General features: G+C 42.4%; 1 protein-coding gene across 1 annotated transcript in view; it reads left to right on the top strand.

Annotated features, from left to right (window-relative positions):
• HTR4 (5-hydroxytryptamine receptor 4) overlaps nucleotides 1–17,778 on the top strand; it is a 240,502-nt gene that overhangs the window by 53,486 nt on the left and 169,238 nt on the right. The window contains exon 4 of the mRNA XM_088475792.1: nucleotides 12,230–12,383. Within this exon, the coding sequence (XP_088331918.1) occupies nucleotides 12,230–12,383 (154 nt within the window). The remainder of the gene's footprint in view (nucleotides 1–12,229; nucleotides 12,384–17,778) is intronic.

The raw sequence follows: 17,778 nt of genomic DNA, 5'->3' as shown, positions 1-17,778 counted from the left end.
GGTTCAGTGTGAACGGGGCAAACCCGGGAATAACCCGGGTCAAGTTGCAGTGTAAACGGGGTCTGAAGCCGAGTTCGACCCGGGATTGACCAGTGTTCAAATTCCAGGGTCGGACCCGGGATTTTGGTGTAAAAGGGGTATCAGTCACTGAGTTAAATGTTCACTTTCCAGAGTTTTGTACATATGGGAAAGTCTTTTTTGGAGTTTTGGATGCTTTTTCACTTTAGTACATCCTCCTCATAGAATGAAAACAGCTGCTCTCTTGTTGGATCCTTTCCACATACAAATTCAAAACAACGTGAGTGTGTATATTTAGTGAAATAGATGGCTTTTTACCAAATAAAATAATATATCAGTTTATCTGTGACACTTTCAGATACTTGGTTCATGTCTGGAATATCCCCTCCTCCATTAAAGCTACTATACTTTAATAAATTCAAATAGGGAAAATGGAGCAGAATAACTTGTGTCAGTGTGTGTCTTACATTTACAAAAAATATGAAATATTCTGTACCCATAAAAATAAATAGTCTTCCTTTAACAAAGTGTCAGGATATAATGTAATACATTACGATCGGATGAGAGCCTGACATATGGAAATTAAGGAAATTACACAATATATTACAAAGCTTTAACATACACCATTTAACACGTGCAACATATGTAACGACTGCCATCTGTGACAAACAGAATCCTATTATGTTAAATTTTATTATAGGTTCGTCATGGATTCTAAGTATTTAACTCAGACATGACACCTATGTCTTGTTCCAGAAATTGAGTAAAGGAAGTGCCATGACAAATTGGAACCCTTTTATATTACATCTGTCAGTTACAATATAAAGTTCTAGTCAGCCTCGCATTCCGCAGTAATAATAGCAATTACAGCAGAGAATGAACAGCCTGATATTGGATGTGACAGTGATATGAACAGTGGGAAGGGACTTTTATTATTCTTATTACATCAAGACAGAAGATAATAAAACAAAAACAAGTGAGAAATATATATTTTATTTCTGGAAACAGAAATCCTTATTCTATTTACCTTTATGACTAGCAGACAGAGCTCAGAAGTACTGCGCTTCTCACCCTAGACATGCAGGAGAGGTACAGACGTTTGAAAGGCTGGGGGAAAGGTTTCAAGTTCAAGGTAATGAATCTGAGATACATGTTTAAAGGTAGTTGGTGACAGCATGGAACTGGAAATGTGTGACTGACATAGACAGGAGATGCCTTGTTATTAAAAGAATGTAGACAGAATATTTTCCTAACCTGTGGTAGAAAAAAAAAATTGTCAAGGACAAAATAGGTGGTTTAGGAAATGTTGATGTCCTTATTCGCTAACCTGTGTTTAGAATTACACAGACTTTCAAGACTTGTTACATTCATCCTCTAGGTATGACTTTCTAAGAAAATACTGTATCTACTCTTGCTGTAGCCTTGTAAAGACAAAGACGTGCTTCATACAGCGAAGCGATGGACAAGCCATGGATAGTGAGCTAAACTGTAACCCTTTCAGGATTAGGATTTTATAGTTTTTATTTTATTGATTTTTGCTAGATATTTCCAGGTCACCATTTTGCTGCCACAGCTAAGGAAAGGTAGGTACATGCTCCAGACCACATGTAAATGACTAAAGCTGTACTTTTCACTTCTGACCATGTACTTTTAAGATTATGGGCTCTATTTACTACAATCCGCATATTGAATGCGGATTGTAGTGTGATATTACCGAGTGAATTCGCATTGCGAATTCAGGCAATATCACAGGGATTTACTATAAATCCCTTGCAGGGACAGAGCTTGCGATCCCATCCGCACTCTAGTTGCGGTATTTTCTGAAAAAATACCGCGACTAAGAGCCCGCGCATGCGCCGACCCTCCGTCGCTGATACCCCCCACCGATGCTAAGCCCCGCCCCCCCGCGATTGCAGACCCCCGCGACCCCCCCTCCCTTCATTACACTTACCTGCATCCTCCTGGCCTCCGGTGATCTTCTCCGGGCTTCCCGATCAGGTGATCTCCCATACTGCACTGGGACCCGATCACCTGATGACCGGGCAGCAGTGCACTGTGGGAGACCAGCTGACCGGAGAGGAGCCATCACCGGAGGCCCGATCACCGGTCCCTGGATTCAGGTAAGTAAAAAAAAAAATGTTTCAATTTTTTTTTCTTTTTTTTACAGCAATCAGCTTGCGGTCTGTTTAGACCACATAGCTGATTACTGGTACCGGCTCCCGCCTCTGCTCTCCCCATTAGAGCAGAGCAGGAGCCCGGTAACCAGGGGAGACCCTGGATAACGCCACCTCCAGGTGGCGTTATTATCACAGGGCTTCCCCCGATATTTTTTTACAATTTATTTTTAGTAACTATGGTCGGATCACATTTCCCATTACAATTATGGGAAATGCGATCTGCTTTACTAAAAATAAGTGATACTTAGGGGTTGGAGTAGAATTTTACTAATTCTACTCCAATTGCCTTGTAATAACTACAGGTGAAACTAAAATAATGTGAAAAGGGTGTGAAAACACCCTTTTTCACTTTATTTTAGTAAAAATAATGTTAATAAATAGAGCCCTAAGAGATCTTTTTTTCACAATGTAGCGAGGAGACCTAATTTTTATTGTAGTGTCTCATGATAAAAAAAAAATCACCTACAGTATCGCCTTAATTTATTTTAAAATTCCAAATACTGGACCAAAGAGATACTTGACCAAAGTGTTAAGCTTAAAAACTGGGGGGTCTACTTACTAAGCCTTGAATGGAGATAAAGTGAATGGAGTTAAAGTGCCAACCAACTAGCTCCTACCTGTCATTTTTCAAACACAGCCTGTGACATGGCAGTTAGGAGTGGTTTGGCTGGTACTTTATCTCTGCTCACTTTATCTCCATCCAAGGTTTAGTAAGTAGACCCCTGGGCGAGTCAGACGGGATATGAGAATTTGGGAAATGGCTTGTCGGCTCAAAAATGCACACTGGAACTAGATGCACAGGCTTTCAAAACTACTTAGTGGGGGTCTCTTCATCATCCCTTAATCTTTACATGTAGGAGAAAATTAAAACTTTCAACTTTTCTGGAAATTGCTAGTGTAGCTGTATGTCATCCTGAGATGGTGTACAGTCCCCTATTTGTGTTCACAAGCTGTCATTTACATGGCAGCTTATGCAGCAGAGCAATCTTTTCAGATCCCTCCCTACTGTGTTCTTCCTGTCTGCAACTGACAGCTCCACCCCTGTCCCTCATCCTGGCTCCACTGCAGTCACTGCCGCAGCCACAGGAGAGAAGTCTTCATGCCGAGGGTCTCACATTGCTCTGGTAATATGTCACCTTAGGGGTCCATTCATCACTCTAATTATCAGTGGCTGCGAGTAGCAGCAGTGAATACAAATTCATTGGAGCAATTCAACATTGCTCCAGTGCAGAGACAACAGATCCGAAAATCAGTAGCAGTGAAACTTAGCACTGTCGAGTCCGACTCCGCCGTGCTGGTGCGACTGAAGATGGCGAATGCTCCCGCAGTCAAGCTCTGGAAATATAATATTTTCGGAGCTTGATGAATAAACGTACCACATACTAGTGTTTGAAGACAGTGGGTCAGATCGGGGCTGAAAGATAAGCAGGAGATATCAGTGATATCGTCTGCGTTACCTTTATAATGAATAGCCCAGGTTCTTAATTTATACAAAAGTAGGTGAACATTTTCATTTTCATCAGCTTTTGTAGAAACTAAGTGATGATGAATAGACCCTTTAGTAACATACATAAAGTAAATAAATAGTAAAATAATATTGAACAAGCTATGCTTATCTCCGGCGACACCTGCCAAATCTTTGTAGTTCTATCAACCCTTTGATGTATATACTGACTTTCCCTGCACAGTGTGCGCTATATTTTCTTCACAGTCATTTATTCTTAGTCAACCATAGGTATAATATCAGTGAGAGGACATTAATTGATTGAGGTGATAATATACTCCACCACCTATATCTAGTTGACATTTGTGCATTTAATGTCCAAAGCATGTTTTATCTTATTGTAGGTGAATGTAATACCTTACCCTTATCTAAAATAATAAGGGGTTGATTGATTTCTTGGTAATGCCAGCAAGGCCCACAATCTAGTGTGCGCATATGCCACACTTCCGTTAGCCCCGAGATCATGAATTTTTATGTGCAGCCATATTGGCCTGCAAACAAAGATCTGCTAGCTATCACTTTGCTTGTAATCCTTTGCAGGCACAGGGCTATTTTGGAAGCTCTGTGCCTGATTCAGACCCAGTCTTAAGCGCTGAGCGCTCGCAACCAGGTCGATGGTGGCCCAGTGCGCATGAAATCTCTCTTGGGCTTGCGGCAATGAGACCCTACCAAAAGGGTCTTGTCGCAAGCACGATGGTCGCGATGGTCACCCACAGCTATGCGAGCGGCCAGTAGGCTGTTCTAAAAAAAAAAAGACCGGTCCTGATTCAGAGCAAGCGCTCTGTCAGAGCGTCCGGCTCTGAATCAGGGCCTCTGTCCCAACACTCCAACTATCATAAATCCAAGTGGTAATTTATGTTACCACATTGCGAGTTAGGGTGTAATTATCTCACATATTGTAGGTAATTCCCCCAAATTGCCGCAGGTGGGGGCTACACACAAGTATTAAGTATACTAAGAATGTATGTACGAGGGCCCATAGCAGATATCAGAGATATCTGCTGCAATTTGCATAGCTTTCACTTTCTATGGCAGAGGGAACCACCCACCCATACTGACCTAGCCTGATGGCTGTGTATGTGCACTAGTCTCGCCAGGTCCACACCAGGAATCAAAGTGAAAGCGAGAGCAGAACCCAAAAGTCATCGTATGTAAACGTGTAAAGCAGACACATGTCAGCATGCCGGGTTCGACCGTCCTCAGTGTTCCCATTGTGAATGTCAGCATTTTAACTCTCAACATGCCCACTACATACTATTTATTTGTGCCAAACCAGTGTGCAGCTTTTGTGATTAAATCAGACACAGTGGGGTCTATTTATCAAGCAGTGAAAAGTGTGGAGAAGTGAACCAGTGGAGAAGTTATCCATAGCAACCAATCAGCTCCTACCTATTATTTTATAGACTGTACTTGATAAATGCTACTTGAAAGCTGATTGGTTGCTTGGGCAACTTCTCCGCTGGTTCCCTTTTCCAAACTTTTCACTGCTTGATAAATAGACGCCACAGTCATCATCATCATTCTGTAACTTTCCACCAGGGTCATAGCACCCCCAACTCAGACCACTTTAGGCTACTCCGTTTGATGATTGCACCCCCCACACTTGCCCATACTATTATTTGGCCGTCATTGCACACCCACTGCCCTATCTGCCTTTTGGAGAATATAATTTATCATTTATTTTTCATCATTGACTGACCAAATACTGTATATATTATGTGAATTTGCCCCTTTGATATTTTATTTTTCAATCTATGTCAGCTTGATCTTTAGTTTCAAAACAGCTTTAAATTGATTAGTCTTATGCACTGTAATGTGTGTTTCACTTGAGCAATCCCCATTTGTGCTAACTATTCTACATTGGAGACATTAATATATTCCTTAACTTGTAATGACGTACTTTGGAGGTATTAGGTCTGATTCAGACTTAGAGTTGTACGCACGGGCGTATCTATAATGGGTGCAGGGTGTGCGAGGCCCCTGGGTCCAGGGGGGCTCCACACCGCACACCCTGCACCCATAATATTACTTACCTCCCCAGAGTCCCACGTCGGCGCTGGCTTCCGGCGCTGTAAAACGACTGGAAAATGGCCGCAGCAGCCATTTTCCCGTTGTTTGCGCATGAGCAGTACAGGGAAAATGGCCGTCGTGGTCATTTTCCCGGTGACCTGTGCATACATTATAGACTCTGGGCACACTCTAGTGCCTGGAGTCTATAACTCCGGCGCTGGCCGCGCACAGCTCAGTGCACTGCCGGCGCCGGGCGGAGAGGAGGGGGCCCGTGTCGGAGACTGCACACGGGCCCCTTCCTCTCTAGAAACGCCCCTGGTTGTACATTATGCCGATATTTACGCATTTGAGTGATTATCGGCCACTTGCGCATGCGTCTGAGTTGAACTGCACATGCTTCAATGTACATTACCGTAGTCACTCGTAGTGAGTAATTACCAGCAGTGTGATTGATCAGGGAGCATTTGGGGAAGGTAACAGGAAGTGTGGCAAGGAACGCAGGCATGTCACAACTGTTTCGGGGGGGTGTCTCACCCTGTGCCTTCGGTCCTGTAGGCAAGGAACATGGCTCCGGCGTCTCTAATCCAACGTCCATTTTGTGGGACTCAGGACTGCAACAATTGAATGACCTGCAACTGACGCTGTATCTTTAAACGCAGATGCTGCTACATTTTACGCAGATGCTTGGATTTGCAAATCCGCAGGTGTGCATCTCAATACAACTCCTGGTGGCTGCAACATTTACATATGATCACATCGCAGCAGTGTACATAGACACACCAGCGGCGGTATTAGAGTACAACTCTCAATCAGGAGCATAGTCCTTATTTTTATTGTTAGATTTGGTCTTTTTATGCAAATCTCATTCAGCAGTTCTTTTTTTATATCACTGATTATAGTGTCAAGATAACCCAATGATTTGTGCTTATATGCTGACGTGCCATTGCATTGTGGCAGCACTGTCACATTAAGAGTTTTGTACAATGAGTGCATAGTGCTGTATAGTGTTTACTGTATGGTAACCCTAACAGTGAGTGATAATTATCTCTCTCAGTTTATATATACCGTATGCTCTATAGCTGCACTCCTTGCTCTCTTTATTAATTTCAGTATTCTCCCCACGCTATATTTCTCGTGTGGTCTGCCCGACAAAATTTCTCTGCCGTCCAGCACTGTAACGCGACCGAAAGTCTCACCCTGTGTAGCTCGAACAGTGCTATTTTGCGGTCCCCTGTGCCGCCGTGTCACGCATCTGTAGCGATTCTGAGACTGACAACATATTACCCACAGGATTGAGTGGAAAAGTGCCTGGAGGGCATCAGCGATACAGCCCATATGCCAAGCTGCACCTGGTGGTGACAGTCTGAGGTCCCCAAAACTGTTGGTGGACAGTCGGTGACCATCACCTGCTCCTTTACAAGTAAATATTCAGCTTAAAATGTGAAATTAACTTTAGGCTGCAATAATAGTGTGTTTCTACATGATCAGCTATATTATCGGAATAGAATAAATGTCTCTGTACCAGAACCTGCCCATGGAAAGCGTGACTTCTCTGAGGTGCAGACTGCTATCACCATTGCCAACCTGACAGAGAATGACTCTGGGATGTTCTGCTGCCATGTGCAGACCTATGGGGAGGAGGGGAAAGGAAATGGAACTCGGGTGGAAGAAATACAGAGAACATGTCCTACAGACCCAGATCTGCCACTTTTTACTCTCTATTGAAAAAGTTACAATTTCTGTTATGGTGAATACACACGGTCAGATTTTTCTTCAGATCTGAACGATAACGATTTAAAAAATCGTTCAATCGTTTATATCTGAAGGAAAATCTGACATATCTGACATATCAGTCAGATCTGTCAGATGAACGATTTGAACGATGCGCGTTCCCGATGGTCAAATAACGATATCTGATATCTGATGTGTTTAAAGTCAGACTTGGACGATTCCATTAATTTTCATGCAGTCAAAAATCGTTCAATCGTTCAAATCGTTCAAATCTTTGGTAAAATCGTTCAAATCGTTCAATTGTTCATCTGACAAATCTGACCGTGTGTATGCTCCATCAGATTCACCCTTCTGGCAATGGTTATTAAGTATCTCTCACAAGGATAATGAGGAGCAGCTGGGACCTCCCTACTGTGAATACTGTAAAGGCCCCCATACATCAGAGATTGATTGCAGCAATCGTGCAATTTGGAATCTATTGTGTATAAAAATCTTTCCCTTTTTCAATCAATTGCAGAATTTCCACAATCTATTGAAAAAGGGAAAGATTTTTATACACAATCGATTGCAAATTGCACGATTGCTGCAATCAATCTCTGATGTATGGGGGCCTTAAGACAAGTTGGTATCAAGTTCCAGTGGATAGAAACCATGAGAACAAAGACATTGACGCATCTGTCAGGATGGCTCAACAAGCACATTTGACAAATTTTTTTTTTTGTCTTTTTGTTCAGTAAATAAATTATTTTGTACTGAGATGGACTTTAGTTATTTTGGTTTTGGCAAAACCACCCTCAAGTGATTTAGATCTTTTCTGCTTTGGTTTTGGCATCTTTAAAATTGATAAAAACTGCTAAAATCATGTAATTTGGACATTTCAATATGCAATGCAAAACTCAGTTGTTAAATCTGAGTTGTGAATGTACAGCAGACCTGAGCCAGGACTCTGTTCAACTTGGAACCCCAAAAGTGATCTGAGCCGGGACTTGATTTGACTTGGAAGCCTAAAGTTTGAGTGTATCTGGTTTTCAGTGTTCTGCGTTTGGGACAGCAACAATGTGAGCGCATGAAATCACTCTGACTTGTGGGAGTGTCATGGGTGTGAATCTAAAGCTCTATGCTTTTCTGAGTTGTGCATATGGGCGAGGGAAGCCTGTTTCTGAGGGGTCTCTTGCACCTTGCATGGGGCTGGTCCAAGTGCCAGTACTGATGATCAGGGCCGTAGAGAGCCCGGCCGGGACCAGGTATAGGGGCACGCCTCCAAATAACGTCAGGCTGGGGGAGCCTCACTAGCTGGGCTTCCCCCAGCCCTCTCCCGTCACTGAATGGATGCTGCGCACATGCACGCTGCATCTATTCAGACTCTGGGGTCTTGCACCGCTGCACAGCTGCGGCGGTGGGGGTCCCCAACCTCCCGATTTAACCACCCGTGGGCCACTTCGGCCCACGTGTGGAACAGCGGGACAGTACAGTCCCACTGAAATCGGGATATTGAAGTGGGGTGCGCCCTCTATGGGTGGTGCACCTGTTCGACCGCACTGGTCGAACACCCCTAGAGCCGGCTCTGACAGTACAAATGCAGGTTTGCTTGAATCTGTCAATTGTGCCGCTTGCAACTGGTGAAGCGGGCAGGGAAGGGCTGGCCAAGGACAGTATGCAGGGCCGGCGCTACCGTTAGGCAGCTTTAGGCAGAGTGGCTGTCTAAACAAAACAAATCCTTTTACGTGGTGCAGTCGGCGACCACGGCCTGCAGGACTTTTCATCTCCAGCCCACCCTTAGAGACCACCTCACCTTCCCTGCACCCAGGCAGTTTCAGAGAAATGAACAGGGCTCCTAGCACTGTGCAGCCTATGCCTCTCCCGCAATCACTCTGCCCGTCCGTTTCCCATGGACATTTCAAAGCACCAGCTTGGTACACACCAGTGGAGTTAACTGACTGACCCCAGATGGAGACAATCTGAGAACGCATCCTCTCAAGATAGTGGGGTTGGTCATGTCAGAAACTAGAACCTGTCTTCAATCATAATAGCCAGGGGACCACTTTGGAGTTACACCAGTGCTCCTCCTGTATCGGCCGTTTGCAGAGTAACTCAGCATCAGAGAACATGACAGAAAGTATTGTAAGTCTAACTATAGAAAACAGGCTAGATGTTAGTGCAGGCGCTGTGGCTATATATCATTGTATTATATGTACAAATGAGAGTCACTGTCATGTAATGTATATCAGTGTATGTATTGCTGTGTCATGTTTATGTATATGTCACTGTATCACATATATCAGTGTATACATTGCTGTGTCTTATTACTCTTGTATATTAATATGTATTGCTTTGGTATATATACATATATGTGCCTATCATGTGTAAATATAGTGTTGATGTCATATACATGTGTATAACTCATGTATATCATGAGTGTGTCTGCCATGTCAACAAATGTATGTCACTGTGTTATGTATGTGTGTATCGCTTGCTCATGTTATGTATACATACAGGGATCTGTGCAATGTTAATAGTATCACAGTTTCATGTCTACATACATGTGTCACTGTGCAGTAGCAGAGAAATATGCGTATATTCACAATAATACTAAGACAGGGGTGGGGAACCTTTTTTCTGCCAAGGGCCATTTTGATATATATAATATTATTCATGGGCCCGGTGCAGGCCACGCCCCCTCACACTGGGGTAGGGCCACAATAGCTGGTGATTACAGCAATGCCGTAGCATCCTAAGGACGCTCCAGTCGTACGCTGCATGGATTGTGGCTGTAGGGTGCCGTTCTAGGCACTCTTCTAGCCAGATGAGGCTAGCAGAAAAAGCTCAGAGGGCCAGACCAAATTATTCCGGACGCCTTATACGGCCCCTGGGCCTGAGCTTCCCTATCCGTGTACTAAGACAACACAAATATGAGTAACACTGGCAGGGCTGGCTCTACCATTAGGGAGCGTTGGGATGTAGGGGCGGGGGAAGTAGGCTGACATTTTGCCTAGGGTGCCAGGAAACCTTGCACCGGCCCTGACAGTAAGGGCATGTTTCTGTATTTGCAAACAGACATTCACAGAAACATACATACATACCCCTGTATTTTTTAATTTATATTCATACACAAGGAGGACTGTTTAATACCATACTGCAATGCAAACTACAGCTGAATGCGTTTTTTGCAGCGACATGCCGTGAGGTCAATGGCTGGGGAAGCACACATGTATAAAAACAGTTTTTATATCAAAACTCTGGAGCATGACAGGGAGTATGATAGGGGAGGGAGTATGACAGGGGAGGCTCTGCCTCCCCTGTCTATCCTGATTGCACATCTCTGTTTTTTTGCTATCAAATGAAATATGAAATGTTTAAGAACATGAGTGATATACCCCTTTTACACCAGAGCTAAAACCCGGGTTATTGCAGGGTTAACCCGGGTAGCTCCTTGGTGTAAAAGGGTAAAGGGTTGGATTTCCGGGTCGTGTGACCCAGCAATCTTATCCAGGTAACTTGCAGGGTTTAACACGGAAATAACCCGTGAAACCCTGCATTGTAAACGGTGCGATCTGGGTCACGGTGACCTGGATTGTGCCACATGCTGGCCGTTTGGTTGGCTTCAGTGGCGCTTGGAGATAACGTTATCTCCAAGTCACTTCAGAACCGGCTCCGGTGTGAATGGCATTGACTCGGGAATATCCTGGGTCATCGCCGGGGTAATTCCGGGTCTGATCCAGATTGGAATCCTTTTCCAACCTCTGGGTCAAACCCGAAATTTTGGTATAAAAGCAGTATAAGTGTATGCCTGCAGTAAGTCTGATGCACAGGCTAATGGTAAACACCTGTATGCATCCTGTGATTTTACAACTAGTGAATGCAGTTGATGACTATTCATTTGTAAGCTAATTCCTTAGTACTCAGCATGTGCCAAGAATATATTGATTTTTTTTTTAAGCAGAAACACACTTGAACACCCGCCACAGTTCTAATTTCAGTAAAACAGTTTTTGGAACCTATAGTATATGCATTAATTTTGTTAAATAGATTTGAGTGGTTAATGTCTAATTTTAGCAAAATCAGCATATACAGTAAGCAGCTGTAATTTAAAAAGCAGGATACATAAATGCTGTGAGTAACTCTGTGCCTGATTCAGCAGCAGCCGCTAATGCGATCACAGCTGCGATTTAGCATGGAGCACAGCTGTGAAAATAAGCTAATGTCTGCCACAGCTCAGCCAGCATAAAGATGCCCACTGCTGCTTTCTCATATCCGTCCAATGTCGCTCTTCTGTGTAAACATTGGTACCATCGACACACATCGATCAGTCACTCAGCATTTACACCAAGTCTGACCAGTTGCAAACACTGCAAGTCTCCTCACACGCAGAGAGCTCTCATGCTGCATATGCAATCGAAGTGGTGAATTTATGCACGTCCATGAAATGGCGTTCAAACGGACAGACACGCCTGCGTTCTTCCGGCCACCTCCCAGTCACCACCCCCCAAATGCTGGCAGCCTGTTACTCACTTTGCAATTAATTCCTCTGTGCATCCGTAATTGCAATGTGCAGTGTGGCCTATACGCATGCGCAATAGCTAACAATCGCTTGGTCTGCATCCATAATCTCCATTGTGTATGCTGCTGAATCAAGCCCTCTGTTGTCTAATGGGGGCATTGATTGTGCATTGTATATCAATACATATGACATAATATGTGATCCTTTCAACAGAATGATGTCTTTTGTACAGTATGTATGTGGTTGACATTTTACATTTGCTTATGTAGACCTTTATTTGTTCTTTTCCAGATACTACGCTATCTGTTGCCAGCCTCTGGTTTACAGGAACAAGATGACACCATTGCGAATAGCATTGATGCTTGGAGGCTGTTGGATTATCCCAACATTTATATCATTCCTCCCAATTATGCAAGGATGGAATAGCATTGGCATTCTAGACTTGGTGAGTTGATAAAAAATTGCATCACAGTGACTGTTGATATTTTGGCAGAATGTCATGACCTTAGACCACAGGTTCTCAAACTTGGTCCACAGGACCCAAACAGTGCATGTTTTCCAGGTCTCCTCATAGAATCACACATGAAATAATCAGCTCCACCTGTGGATCTTTTAAAATGTGTCAGTGAGTAATGAATACATCTGTGCACATGCTAGGTGATCTGGAAAATGTGAACTGTGTTGGGTCCTGAGGTTTGAGAACCCCTGCCTTAGACTATCCAAAAACATCCAGACAGTCGTCACTTACACAATAATAGTCATGACAGCAGTCAAGACAAAAATAGCCATGCCTTCTTCCCTAATGCTCCATTCCCTCAACTTTTAATGCTATAAAGACTTGTCTAAAGAGACATATATCATTAAGCATAACTCTGGGTCAATGGCAAAATTAACAGACCTACTTTTCAGGTACATGATGGACACCCTGTCCCAAAAATAGGTTGGATGCCTTTCCTCTAGCACACAGGTTCTCAAACTCGGTCCTCAGGACCCCAAACAGTGCATGTTTTCCTTGTCTCCTCACAGAATCACAAGTGAAATAATTAGCTCCACGTGTGGATCTTTTAAAATGTGTCAGTGAGTAATGAATACAGCTGTGCACCTGCTGGGTGACCTGGAAAAAGTGACCTGTGTGTGTGTGGGGTCCTGAGGACTGAGTTTTAGAACCTCTGCTCTAGCACCATTTTCTTGGCCAAAATTATTTTTATAATCTTCTTACCAATGTAGCACCATTGATCATATGCTCACCTCTCTCCTAGAGTTTCCCAAGGCCCCACTGGAATCTCAACAAAAAAAACCCCCTTAAGCAAGTAGACTAGATTCTTGTTAAAAGGCGCTGTAACCAAAGCACCACCCATTCCACCTGTACCGACATTATGGTCTCTTACTCTACTGGACAGATGTGAAACCTCATAACCCAAGCATTCATGTCTCTACCAAATTGGCCATTTACCAGCTACTTTAAAATCCAATAGCTGGTGATGGAAAGGCATATGATTGCTTTCCTGTAATTAGAGACAATAATAAATCCATGTCTCCACAACTCTATGTCATAGCAGAATGCACTGTCTTCCTCTTCCAAAATGCATCATCATAACACCACCATGCAAGCCTCCTTGCCACCTGTCATGTTTCCAGGGCGATGCTGGACTGGTATACAGAAAATTCAGTAACCCGGATGGACTGGCCAGTTCAGTGTCCAGATCTTAACTCCATTGAGAACCTCTGGGATGAATTGGAATGACAGGTGCATTCTAGGCCAACTCGACCTTCTTCAGTATTACAGTTGGTACGTAACTGTACTTAAGGTGAAATGGCAAAACATACTGCCTGCTGTTGTCCAGGAACTTGTAGACAGTTTTCCAAGAAGGGTGTCTGCAGTAATCACTGCACATGGTCGACCTACAAAGTATTGGCGTCAGTACAATCTCGTTGATCTATTTCCTGTCAGTGTTCAATCACGTTTGTCTACATAGTGTATCTAATATGACATGTCTATAATGAAATAAATATAAGCATACCTGTAGATTCTTCTCCCCAAATAACCAACCATTGTCATGAAAGCCTGCAACCAGAAACCCTTGGAACTGATTATTGGACTGTTACTTTTGCTACCTGCTTTTCAAAACAGGTCCTTAATTTTTGGCAGCGAAGTTAGATTACTATGTTTTTCTCTTATCAAATCCTTTCTTTTATTTCGAACCCAGGAACTTGTGCTCTTAGCTACAGAAACCAAACCAAGCCAATAACATGCCATGTACTGGTATTACTACACCTGCACCTAACTATATAGCAGCAGCTGGTCTTCTCTCATACTCTAGATGTAGTCTACTGTACATACTGTAGGATGATATGTGCAGACTAAGGACTCAGGCAGTTAAGTAACAGCATTACATTAAGCAGAGAGTAGCCTCTAGTAGTATAATTACAAGTGGTAATAAGAATGTACTTTATATTTCATAGAGGTCACTAAAATATTTTCTATCTGTTTATTGTTTATTAAGTTGCTCTGTGTCCTCTATATTGGTCATTAAGATGACCAATATACAAGAGGACACTAGAATGTTATCTGCATAGCATATTGTCTATTAAGATGCTTTATGTATTGTATATCATTTACTAAGATGCTGTACGCATTACACAGAGGTCACTAGAATGATTTCTGAATTATATAGAGATCTTTAGAACAGCCTTTGTTTTAAAAATAGGTTACAACAGTGCTTCTTATATTATATTAGTCCTTAGCATGTTTTCTACAGTATATCAATCCCTAGAATGATTTCTGTATTGTCTAGAGATTGTTAGAATGCTCTGAGTATTGTACCACTAGAATTATGTTTGCATTGTATAGAGGTTACTATAATATTCTCTACTAAATACAGTTGAGATACGGAAGTGTTGTATTTTATTATAGCTCTTTAAAGACCCAGGTCCCCTTGCTTGTGTTTGCCATCCAGGCCAAAGATTTCCAGTCCAGGATGTGTGGGAGGTGAGACAGCAACAAAAAAATGTGTTAAAGAGGTGTGTTAGAAGGGAGGAGAATAAAATGCCACTATTTGATGTGACCACACATCCTACACGAGGAGGTGGTGAGGCACACACTACTATCCCCACAGGGACTTTCTATTAATGCCCAGAGGCATGACATTACTGTAGTAAGTTCTATATGGTTTACATTTTTAAGTCAATTAAATTTTTATTGCTACTTCTACAAGTGAGTATAATCTGCTAATGTGACTCTCAGATGAATTATTGTTGAGCTCCCAGCTATAGGCTTTCTTTCTTTTTGGTGAAAACTTCCCAGTTATAGCAGCAGCCTGTTACAGAATGACGTTTTTTCCAATGACTAAAATATTCAATATTATAAATCCAGCCCCAGAAATCTGAGTCATTCACAAATGTCACATTGCTTTAATAGTTTTCTTGTACTTGTTCCACACTTCTTCTATAAATACTTCCCATTTATATTGTCAGATAAGCATTAAATTAATTTAGCAGCACAGTCAACTGCTGAGATTTAAGAATGAGTCATGAAATTAACTAGAACCATAAGGTTAAAGGCAAAATCAAAGCCTTCCACATGATCACAGTCTCCGTAACACCAGGATCTGCCTGAGTGACAGTGGGAACAAAGGGAGTGAATCAGGCAGATTATTATTACCGGGGCTAAATAGAGTGCGGTACCCTTTCTGTAACTGTCTACTTTCCTTTTTTCTCATCCCTGCAGATTAATTCAGCAAAAGAAGAAAATAGATAGAACTAATGAAACTGAATATATTACCTGCTTATTTCCATGGGATGGTTTAAATGATTTAAATATACCTGTGATTAGAGGTGTACTTATTTAAACAGAATATTTTTTGATTCAAATTGTAGCTATAGCATTTTTAAAAAAAAATTTTGGCACCAAATGCTTTGCAAGTCAGACCTGTAACTCTAATAAATATTAGGGATGTGCGCCGACCCCGATGTTTTGGAGCTATATCTCCCTGTGTTTTGGATCTGGATTTGATTTTGCCAAAACTGCCCATTGCTTGTTTTGGTTTTGGATCTGTATTTTTTATTTTAAATTGATCATTTTTGTTCCTACAGTGTTATTAACCTCAACATTAATTTCCATTTGTTTACAGTCAATTTTGACCACTTCACAGCTTGCAATATTGTTTTTAACCAGTTTAGGCCCAAAATTTGCACCAAGCTGACTAAGCTAAGCGGCAGCAGTGGGTGGAACAAACACGTGGCAGTTCAAAATTTATGAGTATGTATGTAGTTGAAGGCAGGGACTGGAAGGGTTGGTTGGTAGAAAATGTTATTACATTTCTTGATTTTGAAGCAAATTTATGAGGGAGGAGGGGAGGGGAGGCATTGACATTTACAAAATATAGTTTACTCATTCACATCAGTCCTTGCCCCAGAAGAATCCTTGAGTGCTATGCCTGCTGCTGCTGGGAGTGTATTTTCATCCCAGAAGGGGACCAGGAAGACTACTAATAGTGCTTTCAAAACAATTGACTGTTAAACAATCCTTTCAAAGATTCCACTTCACTAGAAAAGCATTTCCCAACCTGAACAGGGACATTAAAAAAATGTATTAGTGGCCTCTAAAATGCTGTTGTACCCACCGTCCACTTAACAACAGATATGTGGACAAGCTGAACAGAGCAAATGCAAGATTTAAGGTTTAAGTCTTACGTTGTATCTTTCTTGAGAATCCTTGAGTGCTATGCCTGCTGTTGCTGGGAGTGGATTTTCATCTTAGAAGGGATGAAGACGGCATTTCTTTCTTCGCAACAAAAACAGATCTGAAGAGCTGTTGGTAAGCAAATTGTCAGCTCAAGTGTCACATGATGCAGCAGTGGCTTCTCCTCCAGTTTCTCCAGCAAGTGCATCTGCCAAGAAAAAACTAAACTTTCCCCCAAAAAAACCCAGTGGTGATGCAAATGAGTCAACCAAATTTTTTTGTCTTGTGCCCAGGCATGACAATGGGCTTTTCCTTATCATGGGCAACAACTATATCATCCACTGGTGCCTAATTTACACAAACAACATCCTCATCATCAACATCCTCATCATCAACATCCTCATCAGTGTCAGCTACACAAATATCCTGCTCATCCTGGTGCACTTCCACAGAAGCATCATCGATTTCTATGTCAGCATGTTCACTTATGCTTATATCATCATAAGAGGCAGAACCACCAGTCATAAATAAAGGTCAAGGCCTTAGCCTTTCCTTGCCAGTTCATGTGGTGAAACTGGCATATTGCCAATTTTATGTCTTTCTGCAGCTAACTTTCCCTTTGATGTTTTCTTCTTTACCACTGTAAAAGATTGGTTCTTGATTTTAGATGACCTGACTTAAGCCCCGTATGCCCTTGGGCATCGGCTTTAGTAGATGATGTAGATGGACTAATATCATCATGACTGGTGGCACCGGCAGCACCTGCAGCACTAGTATTTAGTTCCTGCTCTCCTCTCAAGTCTCAACTGATCGTTCTCCATATCAACAAACACGAATGAAGTGGGGTACAGCACACACGTCAATTTGTAACAATATTACACTGCGGTATCAATGACCTACAGTGTCACAAGATTTTTTATGAATAAGAAAGAATAACACACTGCGCTCCACTAACAGTGTCACAAGATAATTTATGAATAAGAATAACACACTGCGATACCACTTAGGCCCGTATTCAATATGTTTCGCACCCGCGATACTTTTTCGCCTAGTGGACTTTTCGCCTACAGTACATCACGTGTTTTGGGTGCAGAAACTTTCCACTCGCATCCCTGCGATTCCCCGTATTCAATATGAAAGTACGCAAAAACGGCACCCG

This window comes from Taudactylus pleione, unplaced genomic scaffold (genome assembly GCF_031769625.1).
Source record: "Taudactylus pleione unplaced genomic scaffold, aTauple2 ptg000178l, whole genome shotgun sequence".
In the NCBI taxonomy this organism is placed as follows: domain Eukaryota; kingdom Metazoa; phylum Chordata; class Amphibia; order Anura; family Myobatrachidae; genus Taudactylus; species Taudactylus pleione.
The sequence above is the reverse complement of the archived record's forward strand: the minus strand, read 5'-3'. Positions and strand labels throughout refer to the sequence as shown.